Source organism: Salvelinus fontinalis, chromosome 4 (genome assembly GCF_029448725.1).
Source record: "Salvelinus fontinalis isolate EN_2023a chromosome 4, ASM2944872v1, whole genome shotgun sequence".
NCBI lineage: Eukaryota > Metazoa > Chordata > Actinopteri > Salmoniformes > Salmonidae > Salvelinus > Salvelinus fontinalis.
In genome coordinates, this window is record NC_074668.1 from 17,097,370 (window position 1) to 17,112,439 (window position 15,070).

The 15,070-nt window shown below is 43.0% G+C and overlaps 1 protein-coding gene and 1 long non-coding RNA gene across 5 annotated transcripts in view; one reads left to right on the forward strand and one right to left on the reverse strand.

The window, feature by feature from the left end:
- The window catches only part of LOC129853198 (small G protein signaling modulator 1-like), a 98,182-nt gene that overhangs the window by 42,930 nt on the left and 40,182 nt on the right, over positions 1-15,070 (forward strand). For 2 of the 4 annotated variants that reach the window (XM_055918953.1, XM_055918954.1), the window contains exons 9-12: positions 11,945-12,069; positions 12,650-12,717; positions 12,925-13,088; positions 13,451-13,580. In XM_055918953.1, coding sequence (XP_055774928.1) covers positions 11,945-12,069; positions 12,650-12,717; positions 12,925-13,088; positions 13,451-13,580 — 487 coding nt within the window. Of the gene's footprint in view, positions 1-6,226; positions 6,316-11,944; positions 12,070-12,649; positions 12,718-12,924; positions 13,089-13,450; positions 13,581-13,659; positions 13,825-15,070 lie in introns of those variants that run through there. The other 2 variants (XM_055918957.1, XM_055918956.1) reach the window with 2 other exon arrangements.
- The window catches only part of LOC129853199 (uncharacterized), a 65,594-nt gene that overhangs the window by 13,629 nt on the left and 36,895 nt on the right, over positions 1-15,070 (reverse strand). The window lies entirely within an intron of this gene.

The window sequence follows — 15,070 nt, forward strand, 5'->3', positions numbered from 1 at the left end:
GTAGATGGAAATAAGCTGTCCTTGAAACAGTCTTGATATTTTCGTCAAAAGAGAGATCAGGGTCCAGAGTAACGCCGAGTTCCTTCACAGTTTTATTTGAGACGACTTTACAACCATCAAGATTAATTGTCAGATTTAACAGAAGATCTCTTTGTTTCTTGGGACCTAGAACAAGCATCTCTGTTTTGTACGAGTTTAAAAGTAGAACGTTTTCAGCCATCCACTTCCTTATGTCTGAAACACAGGCTTCTAGCGAAGGCAATTTGGGGGCTTCACCATGTTTCATTGAAATGTACAGCTGTGTGTCATCTGCATAGCAGTGAAAGTTAACATTATGTTTTCGAATGACATCCCCAAGAGGTAAAATATATAGTGAAAACAATAGTGGTCCTAAAACGGAACCTTGAGGAACACCGAACAAAGGACAAACCATTCAGAGACAAACTGATATCTTTCCGACAGATAAGATCTAAACCAGGCCAGAACTTGTCCGTGTAGACCAATTTGGGTTTCCAATCTCTCCAAAAGAATGTGGTGATCGATGGTATCAAAGGCAGCACTAAGGTCTAGTAGCACGAGGACAGATGCAGAGCCTCGGTCTGACGCCATTAAAAGGTCATTTACCACCTTCACAAGTGCAGTCTCAGTGCTATGATGGGGTCTAAAACCAGACTGAAGCATTTCGTATACATTGTTTGTCTTCAGGAAGGCAGTGAGTTGAGATGGTTTGGGATGAGTTGGACCGCAGAGTGAAGGAAAAGCAGCCAACAAGTGCTCAGCATATGTGGGAACTCCTTCAAGACTGTTGGAAAAGCATTCCAGGTGAAGCTGGTTGAGAGAATGCAAAGAGTGTGCAAAGTTGTCATCAAGGCAAAGGGTGGCTACTTTGAAGAATCTAAGATCTAAACTATATTTTGATTTGTTTAACAATTTTTTAGTTACTACATGATTCCATATGTGTTATTTAATAGTTTTGATGTCTTCACTATTATTCTACAATGTAAAAAAAATAGTAAAAATAAAGAAAACCTTTGCCTATTACTGTACATTTTAAAGTGAAAAATCTGAGTGACAGAATCACTCTGTACCCTGGAATTTCCCTACAGCTCAGCTCAGTCCAGTCCCACATCCTGTGTTATCATTTATTTGGCAACATTCTTTTCCATAGTTGCATATTTTGATATAGCCACAGCAGTCTTAAAATTGACTGTTACCTTGAATGCAACATTTAAGATGTTAAAACATTTAAACTCCAATTGAACACTGGGACATTTCCTGACATCTTATTTTCCTCTCTCTCTCTCACTCCAATTGTTCTCAGGAGACCGGTCAGTGTGTGTAGAGAACACATTTGACCAGGTGGAGTCAGGTTTCTACTCAGGGGACAGGTCAGTGTGTGTAGAGAACACATTTGACGAGGTAGAGTCAGGTTTCTATTCAGGAGACAGGTCAGTGTGTGTAGAGAGAACACATTTGACCAGGTGGAGTCAGGTTTCTACTCAGGAGACAGGTCAGTGTGTGTAGAGAACACATTTGACGAGGTAGAGTCAGGTTTCTACTCAGGAGACAGGTCAGTGTGTGTAGAGAACACATTTGACAAGGTAGAGTCAGGTTTCTACTCAGGAGACAGGTCAGTGTGTGTAGAGAACACATTTGACGAGGTAGAGTCAGGTTTCTACTCAGGAGACAGGTCAGTGTGTGTAGAGAGAACACATTTGACGAGGTAGAGTCAGGTTTCTACTCAGGAGACAGGTCAGTGTGTGTAGAGAACACATTTGACGAGGTAGAGTCAGGTTTCTACTCAGGAGACAGGTCAGTGTGTGTAGAGAACACATTTGACGAGGTAGAGTCAGGTTTCTACTCAGGAGACAGGTCAGTGTGTGTAGAGAACACATTTGACGAGGTAGAGTCAGGTTTCTACTCAGGAGACAGGTCAGTGTGTGTAGAGAACACATTTGACCAGGTAGAGTCAGGTTTCTACTCAGGAGACAGGTCAGTGTGTGTAGAGAACACATTTGACGAGGTAGAGTCAGGTTTCTATTCAGGAGACAGGTCAGTGTGTGTAGAGAACACATTTGACGAGGTAGAGTCAGGTTTCTAGTCAGGAGACAGGTCAGTGTGTGTAGAGAACACATTTGACGAGGTAGAGTCAGGTTTCTACTCAGGAGACAGGTCAGTGTGTGTAGAGAACACATTTGACCAGGTGGAGTCAGGTTTCTACTCAGGACACAGGTCAGTGTGTGTAGAGAACACATTTGACGAGGTAGAGTCAGGTTTCTACTCAGGACACAGGTCAGTGTGTGTAGAGAGAACACATTTGACCAGGTAGAGTCAGGTTTCTACTCAGGAGACAGGTCAGTGTGTGTAGAGAACACATTTGACCAGGTGGAGTCAGGTTTCTACTCAGGAGACAGGTCAGTGTGTGTAGAGAACACATTTGACCAGGTGGAGTCAGGTTTCTACTCAGGAGACAGGTCAGTGTGTGTAGAGAACACATTTGACCAGGTGGAGTCAGGTTTCTACTCAGGAGACAGGTCAGTGTGTGTAGAGAACACATTTGACCAGGTGGAGTCAGGTTTCTACTCAGGAGACAGGTCAGTGTGTGTAGAGAACACATTTGACGAGGTAGAGTCAGGTTTTTACTCAGGAGACAGGTCAGTGTGTGTAGAGAACACATTTGACCAGGTAGAGTCAGGTTTCTACTCAGGAGACAGGTCAGTGTGTGTAGAGAACACATTTGACCAGGTAGAGTCAGGTTTCTACTCAGGAGACAGGTCAGTGTGTGTAGAGAACACATTTGACCAGGTGGAGTCAGGTTTCTACTCAGGAGACAGGTCAGTGTGTGTAGAGAACACATTTGACGAGGTAGAGTCAGGTTTCTACTCAGGAGACAGGTCAGTGTGTGTAGAGAACACATTTGACGAGGTAGAGTCAGGTTTTTACTCAGGAGACAGGTCAGTGTGTGTAGAGAACACATTTGACCAGGTAGAGTCAGGTTTCTACTCAGGAGACAGGTCAGTGTGTGTAGAGAACACATTTGACCAGGTAGAGTCAGGTTTCTACTCAGGAGACAGGTCAGTGTGTGTAGAGAACACATTTGACGAGGTAGAGTCAGGTTTCTATTCAGGAGACAGGTCAGTGTGTGTAGAGAACACATTTGACGAGGTAGAGTCAGGTTTCTATTCAGGAGACAGGTCAGTGTGTGTAGAGAACACATTTGACGAGGTAGAGTCAGGTTTCTACTCAGGACACAGGTCAGTGTGTGTAGAGAACACATTTGACGAGGTAGAGTCAGGTTTCTACTCAGGAGACAGGTCAGTGTGTGTAGAGAACACATTTGACCAGGTAGAGTCAGGTTTCTACTCAGGAGACAGGTCAGTGTGTGTAGAGAACACATTTGACCAGGTGGAGTCAGGTTTCTACTCAGGAGACAGGTCAGTGTGTGTAGAGAACACATTTGACCAGGTGGAGTCAGGTTTCTACTCAGGAGACAGGTCAGTGTGTGTAGAGAACACATTTGACCAGGTGGAGTCAGGTTTCTACTCAGGAGACAGGTCAGTGTGTGTAGAGAACACATTTGACCAGGTGGAGTCAGGTTTCTACTCAGGAGACAGGTCAGTGTGTGTAGAGAACACATTTGACCAGGTGGAGTCAGGTTTCTACTCAGGAGACAGGTCAGTGTGTGTAGAGAACACATTTGACGAGGTAGAGTCAGGTTTTTACTCAGGAGACAGGTCAGTGTGTGTAGAGAACACATTTGACGAGGTAGAGTCAGGTTTCTACTCAGGAGACAGGTCAGTGTGTGTAGAGAACACATTTGACCAGGTAGAGTCAGGTTTCTACTCAGGAGACAGGTCAGTGTGTGTAGAGAACACATTTGACGAGGTAGAGTCAGGTTTCTATTCAGGAGACAGGTCAGTGTGTGTAGAGAACACATTTGACGAGGTAGAGTCAGGTTTCTATTCAGGAGACAGGTCAGTGTGTGTAGAGAACACATTTGACGAGGTAGAGTCAGGTTTTTACTCAGGAGACAGGTCAGTGTGTGTAGAGAACACATTTGACGAGGTAGAGTCAGGTTTCTACTCAGGAGACAGGTCAGTGTGTGTAGAGAACACATTTGACCAGGTAGAGTCAGGTTTCTACTCAGGAGACAGGTCAGTGTGTGTAGAGAACACATTTGACGAGGTAGAGTCAGGTTTCTATTCAGGAGACAGGTCAGTGTGTGTAGAGAACACATTTGACGAGGTAGAGTCAGGTTTCTATTCAGGAGACAGGTCAGTGTGTGTAGAGAACACATTTGACGAGGTAGAGTCAGGTTTCTACTCAGGACACAGGTCAGTGTGTGTAGAGAACACATTTGACGAGGTAGAGTCAGGTTTCTACTCAGGAGACAGGTCAGTGTGTGTAGAGAACACATTTGACCAGGTAGAGTCAGGTTTCTACTCAGGAGACAGGTCAGTGTGTGTAGAGAACACATTTGACCAGGTGGAGTCAGGTTTCTACTCAGGACACAGGTCAGTGTGTGTAGAGAACACATTTGACGAGGTAGAGTCAGGTTTCTACTCAGGACACAGGTCAGTGTGTGTAGAGAGAACACATTTGACCAGGTAGAGTCAGGTTTCTACTCAGGAGACAGGTCAGTGTGTGTAGAGGACACATTTGACGAGGTAGAGTCAGGTTTCTACTCAGGAGACAGGTCAGTGTGTGTAGAGAACACATTTGACCAGGTAGAGTCAGGTTTCTACTCAGGAGACAGGTCAGTGTGTGTAGAGAACACATTTGACCAGGTGGAGTCAGGTTTCTACTCAGGAGACAGGTCAGTGTGTGTAGAGAACACATTTGACGAGGTAGAGTCAGGTTTTTACTCAGGAGACAGGTCAGTGTGTGTAGAGAACACATTTGACCAGGTGGAGTCAGGTTTCTACTCAGGAGACAGGTCAGTGTGTGTAGAGAACACATTTGACGAGGTAGAGTCAGGTTTTTACTCAGGAGACAGGTCAGTGTGTGTAGAGAACACATTTGACCAGGTGGAGTCAGGTTTCTACTCAGGAGACAGGTCAGTGTGTGTAGAGAACACATTTGACCAGGTGGAGTCAGGTTTCTACTCAGGAGACAGGTCAGTGTGTGTAGAGAACACATTTGACGAGGTAGAGTCAGGTTTTTACTCAGGAGACAGGTCAGTGTGTGTAGAGAACACATTTGACCAGGTGGAGTCAGGTTTCTACTCAGGAGACAGGTCAGTGTGTGTAGAGAACACATTTGACGAGGTAGAGTCTGGTTTTTACTCAGGAGACAGGTCAGTGTGTGTAGAGAACACATTTGACCAGGTGGAGTCAGGTTTCTACTCAGGAGACAGGTCAGTGTGTGTAGAGAACACATTTGACCAGGTGGAGTCAGGTTTCTACTCAGGAGACAGGTCAGTGTGTGTAGAGAACACATTTGACCAGGTGGAGTCAGGTTTCTACTCAGGAGACAGGTCAGTGTGTGTAGAGAACACATTTGACCAGGTGGAGTCAGGTTTCTACTCAGGAGACAGGTCAGTGTGTGTAGAGAACACATTTGACGAGGTAGAGTCAGGTTTTTACTCAGGAGACAGGTCAGTGTGTGTAGAGAACACATTTGACCAGGTGGAGTCAGGTTTCTACTCAGGAGACAGGTCAGTGTGTGTAGAGAACACATTTGACCAGGTGGAGTCAGGTTTCTACTCAGGAGACAGGTCAGTGTGTGTAGAGAACACATTTGACCAGGTAGAGTCAGGTTTCTACTCAGGAGACAGGTCAGTGTGTGTAGAGAACACATTTGACCAGGTGGAGTCAAGCTTCTACTTCATCACCTTGGACCACTACACCAACGAGGCAGAGGACACCAAGTTTGGACCAGTGAGTCACCAACTCATCTTAAGATTTACACATCGCACCGCCTTCCTCACACTTCAGTGCCCTACTTTTGTTAATCTTTTTACCAATGTCTATGGATTGTACAAGGGTTTTAAGTTGGGACTTGGACTCCATATTGCATTTAATTATATCTCCTGTATTGTTCTGCCCTCTCTATATATTGTGCTGATGCACCACTATAAGAACCTGGAGATCTTCACTGGTTCTGAGGGAGGTGACGTGGCCACAAACAGTGCCTGGGACACCTTCCAGTGCTACCACTGTCTGGAGAACAGCCAGAGGGTGGTCAAAACATCTGACTGGAGAACAGCCAGAGGGTGGTCAAAACATCTGACTGGAGAACAGCCAGAGGGTGGTCAAGACATCTGCTGCTACTTCATCTTAATTGTGTCAGCTCTGCTGCACCTGAGCGCTAAAGGTATGGCACCACACTCCCAACAGTCCTGTAGGCTTAAACATACTTGTATACTCATTGATGTGTTTCTTAAAGTGGCAATCAGCAGTTGAAACAATAACAAAGCGTCCACCCAGCCCCTGTTTCGGTAAAAAGCTGAGGGATGGGGCTGGAGAAATGTAACGACTCAAATTCATAGACAGAGCTATGGGTGCATAGGACTGACCATCGTGCCTCCTAAAACCCCACTAGAGGAACGACCCAAGGTTCGTCGCATCAGACATCCTCCAACGGGTTTTGAGAAGAATGCGAGTAGAGAGGAGGTCAGGAATTGAGCAGAGATTTATTAGGACAGAGCTCATGTCATTGTTTTAGGTGGAATCTGATGTTGAATGATACATTTATTCTGTTTGCACGTATATCTTTGTTATACTTGTGCTCTTTCCACAGATGGCTCTGGCTTGCTGATAACATCTGATCTGATGAAATTCTTTATGCAGTTTGACTCCTACTGATTGTATTCAATAAAACTTCGAATGCCAAATTGAAATAATTTGAGATTCTGTAATTGATAGACAATAGTAGCTACCAATCACATGATTATTATAAAACAAATGTTTTCCTCAGTTCACTGTTTGGTGACTGCATGGTGTTGTTTTGTCCTCAGTCCTCCTTTGAATGCTGTGTGTACTGATTCAGTTCTAAACAACCATCATCGAGTCCTTCCTCACCTCCTCCATCACTGCAACGGATTGTCCGGTCTGCTGAGAGGGTCATTAGCTGCCACCTGCGTTCCATCAAGGTCTTTCATGACTCCAGGGCAAGGAAGCGTGCAGGAAAGATCATCGCCGACCCCTTCCACCCCATCTTCCAAAGACTCCCCTCTGGCAAACGGTTCAGGTCATTCACAAACAAAACCTCCCACCACCTGAACAGTTTCTTCCCCGTGACGTGGCCTTCACCAACAGTCCATGATGATCCTCTCATCCATGGACTTCACACTCTGCATTATTCATTCACGACTATGCACCTTGTACTATCATCCCAGAACTGCACATTGCTCTTTGCACATCTCTTATATGCAGAATTTAGAACGTTGATTATTTAGAACGTCGATTATTTAGCGTTCATAGTGTACATACTGTATGTTTCAGAGTCAAATTCCTGTACATGCAAATATATTTGGCATATAAATCTGATTCTGACATGTTAACTTGAGTTTAGCTGGTTTATCATGCGAGTTTACGTTCTATTATTTGGGACTGGTTATGTACTGGATGAACTGTAGCAGGTAGCAGATTCTCCCCTTTGTGTCTTCATATAATTCAAAATACACTATGTGTGTTCTTGAGTTAATACCCTAAATATTGGCTCCTGCCTGCAATTAGTGGACTCGTTTTGTGGTGTTTGCTAGAGCTGACTGTCTGCTTTTCATTTTACAGACGAACGTTGCTGGCTAACAAGTAATTAGCTACCTAACGTTAGTACGTAGATTCCACTCAACTCAAGGTATAGTATACCTATTATAATGTATTTCCCAGTTCATTTGGTTATCAAGTTGCTGGGTTTTTTGGCGCTTACTGCTCAAGCCGGTTAGCTAGCTAAGCAGACTTCCCTACAGTGCATTGCAAACAGAAGGCTCGAAATAGCCAATCACAACACTGGACTGGCCAATGGCAGGAATTTGTTAGTTCGTCCATCACTCCGGTAAAAGTGACCAATCTAAGGTTTTAGACTCGCCTTTAAGCCTGCCCAAGGAACGCACTCGAGGGACCCGTCCTCTGGTCTGTCGACCACATTTCTTCTCTCTCGACTCAGTGTTTGCTCGCGCAATAATGTTTCTTCTTGCTCGTGCGGGTTCGACTTTTGAATCAGATTTGACACCATACAGGTACACCCCCTGGACAGGAAGCTAGTCAATCGCAGGGCCTAACCTCTGTCTATCTCCCTAATGCTGAGTGCCAAGTAGAGACACGTCACGTTCCATTTTTATAGTCTTTGGTATTCGGCCAGGGATCGAACTCCCAACCTTCCAATCTCAGGGCAGACATTCTAACTACAAGGACACTGAGTTGGTGAAACTGTAAAAAATATATATAATAAGAGGGGGAAAATTACTTTCAATATTGCCTCTGTATACTCTTATTAACAGGTATTAGTTATTTTAAAAAATATATATATATTTCACCTTTATTTAAACCAGGTTAGCTAGTTGAGAACAAGTTCTCATTTGCAACTGCGACCTGGCCAAGATAAAGCATAGCAATTCGACACATACAACAACACAGAGTTACACATGGAATAAACAAAACATACAGTCAATAATACAGTAGAAAAATAAGTCTATATACAATGTGAGCAAATGAGGTAAGATAAGGAAGGTAAAGGCAAAAAAAAGGCCATGGTTGCAAGGTAAATACAATATAGCAAGTAAACACTGGAATGGTAGATTTTCAGTGGAAGAATGTGCAAAGTAGAAATAATGGGATGCAAAGGAGCAAAATAAATACAGTAGGGGAAGAGTTGTTTGGGACCAGAGTTGTTTGGGCTAAATTATAGATGGGCTATGTACAGGTGCAGTAATCTGTGAGCTGCTCTGACAGCTGGTGCTTAAAGCTAGTGAGGGAGATAAGTGTTTCCAGCTTCAGAGATTTTTGCAGTTCGTTCCAGTCCTTGGCAGCAGAGAACTGGAAGGAAAGACGACCAAAGGAGGAATTGGCTTTGGGGGTGATCAGTGAGATATACCTGCTGGAGCGTGTGCTACGAGTGGGTGCTGCTATGGTGACCAGTGAGCTGAGATAAGGCGGGGCTTTACCTAGCAGAGACTTGTAGATAACCTGTAGCCAGTGGGTTTGGCGACGAGTATGAAGCGAGGGCCAACCAACGAGAGTGTACAGGTCGCAATGGTGGGTAGTGTATGGGACTTTGGTGACAAAACGGATGGCACTGTGATAGACTGCATCCAGTTTGTCGAGTAGAGTGTTGGAGGCTATTTTATAGATGACATCACCGAAGTCGAGGATCGGTAGGATGGTCAGTTTTACGAGGGTATGTTTGGCAGCATGAGTGAAGGATGCTTTGTTGCGATATAGGAAGCCGATTCTAGATTACATTTTGGATTGGAGATGCTTAATGTGATTCTGGAAGGAGAGTTTACAGTCTAACCAGACACCTAGGTATTTGTAGTTGTCCACGTATTCTCAGTCAGAGCCGTCCAGAGTAGTGATGCTGGACGGGCGAGCAGGTGCGGGCAGTGATCGGTTGAAGAGCATGCATTTAGTTTTACTTGCGTTTAAGAGCAGTTGGAGGCCACGGAAGGAGAGTTGTATGGCATTGAAGCTCGTCTGGAGGTTAGTTAACACAGTGTCCAAAGAGGGGCCAGAAGTATACAGAATGGTGTCGTCTGCGTAGAGGTGTATCAGAGAATCACCAGCAGCAAGAGCAACATCATTGATATATACAGAGAATAGAGTCGGCCCGAGGATTGAACCCTGTGGCACCCCCATAGAGACTGCCAGAGGTCCGGACAACGGGCCCTCCGATTTGACACACTGAACTCTATCAGAGAAGTAGTTGGTAAACCAGCCGAGGCAATCATTTGAGAAACCAAGGCTGTCGAGTCTGCCAATAAGAATGTGGTGATTGACAGTGTCGAAAGCCTTGGCCAGGTCGATGAATACGGCTGCACAGTAATGTCTCTTATCGATGGCGGTTATGATGTCGTTTAGGACCTTGAGCATGGCTGAGGTGCACCCATGACCAGCTCTGAAACCAGATTGCATAGCGGAGAAGGTACGGTGGGATTCGAAATGGTCGGTAATCTGTTTGTTAACTTGGCTTTTGAAGACCTTAGAAAGACAGGGTAGGATAGATATAGGTCTGTAGCAGTTTGGGTCTAGAGTGTCACCCCTTTTGAAGAGGGGGATGACCGCGGCAGCTTTCCAATCTTTGGGAATCTCAGACGATACGAAAGAGAGTTTGAACAGGCTAGTAATGGGGGTTGCAACAATTTCGGCAGATCATTTTAGAAAGAGAGGGTCCAGATTGACTAGCCCGGCTGATTTGTAGGGGTCCAGATTTTGCTGCTCTTTCAGAACATTAATGAATAGTGTGTCTATAATCTTTTTTTCTTCTTGGTCTTGGTTCCAGTAGTTCATATATTTTTTTCTAAGAGATTGTCAGTTGGATATGCTCTCTGTAAGGTTTTGTATATCTAACCTATCATATGAATATCCTTTTCTGACTCAAATTGGATTCCCTCAGATTGCTCTGATGTCCAAAACATTTCCAATAGAAATGTATTGATATGAAACTATTAAGTTGCATGTATTTGAAAATATCTACATTGGTCAGTCCAAAATTGCTTTTTATTTCTGTCATGGAAATAAATGTATTTCCTATTACCAAGTCATTTATGGTTTCTATGCTTTTAGTTTTCCATGTAGACCAATTTATCAGAGATTTCTGAAAAGCTATCCAAGGATTGTTCCATAAGGTTGTGTTTTTAGGGAGTGATATTGGTTCTTGTAGAATAGATTTAATGCTCTTCCATATTGTTATAGTGTTCTTAACTATGTAGAATAGATTTAATGTTCTTCCATATTGTTATAGTGTTTTTAACTATGTAGAATAGATTTAATGTGCTTCCATATTGTTATAGTGTTCTTAACTATGTAGAATAGATTTAATGTGCTTCCATTTTGTTATAGTGTTCTTAACTATGTAGAATAGATTTAATGTTCTTCCATATTGTTATAGTGTTCTTAACTATGTAGAATAGATTTAATGTTCTTCCATATTGTTATAGTGTTCTTAACTATGTAGAATAGATTTAATGTGCTTCCATATTGTTATAGTGTTCTTAACTATGTAGAATAGATTTAATGTTCTTCCATATTGTTATAGTGTTTTTAACTATGTAGAATAGATTTAATGTTCTTCCATATTGTTATAGTGTTCTTAACTATGTAGAATAGATTTAATTTTCTTCCATATTGTTATAGTGTTTTTAACTGTAGAATAGATTTAATGTTCTTCCATATTGTTATAGTGTTCTTAACTATGTAGAATAGATTTAATGTTCTTCCATATTGTTATAGGTTTTTTAACTATGTAGAATAGATTTAATGTTCTTCCATATTGTTATAGTGTTTTTAACTATGTAGAATAGATTTAATGCTCTTCCATATTGTTATAGTGTTCTTAACTATGTAGAATAGATTTAATGTTCTTCCATATTGTTATAGTGTTCTTAACTATGTAGAATAGATTTAATGTTCTTCCATATTGTTACAGCGTTCTTAACTATGACTTTCTTAGCTTTATCCGTAGAAAATATACATGCAAAAAGATCCTGGGGATTAGCATGCACATCTTAATTATGTACCCAATGTTCTACTTAAGTGCATTTAACTATATGTCGCAAGTGACAACTTGATACAATTCCAAGTCTGGAAGGTTAAAACCACCCCCTGACTTAGGAAGATGTAAAACGCTCCTTTTTAGTCTATGAGTTTTATTTCCCCATATAAAGTCTGTTATGATGAGTATACTTTTTCAAATAATGTCTTCGGTGGGGTAATTGGTATAGAATTTCTTCATAGTTCACTTTAGAAAACAGATCCTCAAACTATTATCCTTCTTGGCATTACAGAGGGATGACATGGAGGCTATTCCAGGATACCTGTCTCTCCACCAGACCGCTCACATCATGACGCTGAAGTGGACGCCCAATCAGCTGATGAACGGCTCTGTGGGAGACCTGGACTATGAGCACAGGTGTGGAGAGCAATTCACTAATGATCATATCTCTCACTTATGTACATCCAGATGGCACAACAAGGGGATGACTGTTTGTAGGAACACCATACACCACCTGTGTGTTTAAGTTGATGTCTACAGTTGGTGCAGCGGTTCAGTGTGACTAAATCATGCAGCGTGTCTGTCTGAGTGTTACTCAGGAGGGCTCTGTGTCCAGAGGTCAACTCTGGAGAGGGGAATATGATGAGGGTTGTTTGTAGGGGCAGCAGGGGGACATGTTCAAGCATACTTCAAAGTAACTAGTCATATCATTTTAGTGACTTTGGTTCTTAGCCCGTTGTATTGTTTGCTGTGTATCACTTAAGCTTTTATCAAAGAGCACTTTTGAGAGCAGCAAACACTCTACCTACTTATGCAAAATACTGAACCCCAACTTTAATAATTTCTACATTCAGTAACACAGACTGTATTCAGAGTTCTGCACACACCAAGAGAGATCAACAACACACATGTCCCTATGGCGATCTTTGTTGTTCAACTCAGTGTGACAAGGTGAGTGATGTCTCAATAACCCCGGCTTTGATTCCATCTCTTTCAGTGTGTACTGGGACTACGCTATGACCATACGTCTGGAGGAGATTGTTTATTTGCACTGTCATCAGCAGGGTAGGTCTACCAATGGAGGCTAGTGGAGAGAGACTTTGGGAGGACAGGCTCATTGTAATGTCTGGATTGTAATCGGCACATCTTGTATGGAGCTCAACTACTTGCTACTGCTATCAACGACAGCTAGTTCTGGTTCATTTACAGAGTTGTTCATATCATTTTTGGATATTTAAAAGGTCCATAAAATATATAAATTATTCTCTGCAGTGGACACCGGGGGCACGGTGGTGCTGGTGAGCCAGGACGGCATCCAGAGACCCCCACTGCGCTTCCCCAGAGGGGGGCACTTGCTCCAGTTCCTCTCCTGCCTGGAGAACGGCCTCCTGCCCCACGGCCAGCTCGACCCTCCGCTCTGGTCCCAGAGGGGAAAGGTCATTCCTATTTCATTTGATTATTTTTTTTAAAGACATCTTGAGTTATTTTAGCCCAGGTACATGTGTTAGTACATGTGTTAGACTGCTTAAAGCCTATATCATGTCTACTGGGCAGAATAAATAATGAAACCCCCCCACACAAGGCTGCTTTAAGCCAGACCTTATTAAGTATTGCTTAAATAGGCAGTCCTTCAGTTTGGTGAAAGTGTGGATGTTTTACAAATCTAGACTATTTAAAGACCCTGTGCTATCAAAATCTTAATTAACAAAGAATGCTGTTAATCATTTTAAATTTTGACAGTTTGTCATATTTTTGGGGAATTTACTGTATCTAACATTCCCCTAATTTCTGACTACAGGGGAAAGTGTTCCCTAAACTGAGAAACAGGTGTTCACAGGGATCCTCCGACTCCGTGTCTGATAAGGAGGAGGACGAGGCCACGGACTATGTCTTCCGCATCCTGTTCCCCAACAGCCAATCAGAGTTTGGTAAGTGACCTCAACCCCTCCTCCATTCGTGTGATCACTTCAGGTGGCCACGGAGTGATGTCCTCATTGTCCATTCCAGTGACTATAACCCAACCTCCCCGTCTTCCCCCGGGGGCTCCTCTCCTGTCCCGCTCCTTCTCCCTCCACCTGAGAGGACAGTCCCCAACCAAAGGGAACCTTGTGGTCCCTAAGCGCTCCTTCAGTTGTCCCGGAGACCCCCCATCGCCCACCACAGGGAACAGCTGTAACGTTACCACACCTCAGCTCCTCCTTCAGTCTGTACGTCCACTTGCTTTGCTTCAATCACTGCCTCGCCCTCTGTCTCCTTCCTGCAAAGCTTACAAATGAGTCCCCTAATCAAGCGCTCTCTGTCCTCTTCCCTTAACCTCAGTCCCTCTTGGATAATAGGTGGACGACTGACTGGCCATGGGCCTTCCAATAGAAAAAAAACACAGCGTTATGTCGAAGTACACAGTAGTTTACAGTAGTAGAAAAAGCTAATGTTGAGCAAGCAAATTGTCATGCTTAGGGACGAATTCTAACTTCAGATGCACACACTTAACATAAACATTTTGTATTAATCATGCCTTGATGTCAATGGAAGATATGCCTGAGAACTTGAGTTAGTATGTGCCCATAAAGAGAATATAGAAACATGAAGACCAATAAGAATGTCCTCATTACCATGCCAACAGACCGTTGTTCACCCTCCACAGATTGAAATGCCTTGATTCCCCAAATGTCATTGCTGATGTGCTTGATTTGCTCTCTAACGCCACCTCTATGGCAGCTATTAACCTCTCTGGGATATGTGGGACGCTAGCGACCAACATCCAGTGAAAATGTAGAGCGCCAAATTCAAATAAATTACTATAAAAATGTAACTTTCATGAAATCACACATGCAATACACCAAATTAAAGCTACACTTGTTGTGAATCCAGCCAACGTGTCAGATTTCAAAAAGGCTTTACGGCAAAAGCAAACAACGCTATTATCTGAGGATAGCACCCCAGCAAACAAACACAGACAATCATATTTCAACCCTCCAGGCGCGACACAAAACGCAAAAATAAAGATATAATTCATGCCTTACCTTTGACGAGCTTCTTCTGTTGGCACTCCAATATGAACCATAAACATCACATTGTTCGATTAATTCTGTCTATATATATCCAAAATGTCCATTTATTTGGCACGTTTGATCCAGAAAAGCACCGGTTCAAACTCGCGCAACGTGACTACAAAATATCTCATAAGTTACCTGTAAGCTTTGTCCAAACATTTCAAACTATTTTCCTAAAACAACTTTAGGTATTTTTTTACGTAAATAATCAATCAAATTTAAGACGGGATGATCTGTGTTCAATACCGGAGGAAAACAAAGTGTAGCGAGCTTTCAGGTCATGCGCCTCTAACAAAGAGTACACTTCTCTCTACCCTCATTCTGAACAGTGCTACTTCTTCATTTCTCAAAGGAAAAACATCAAT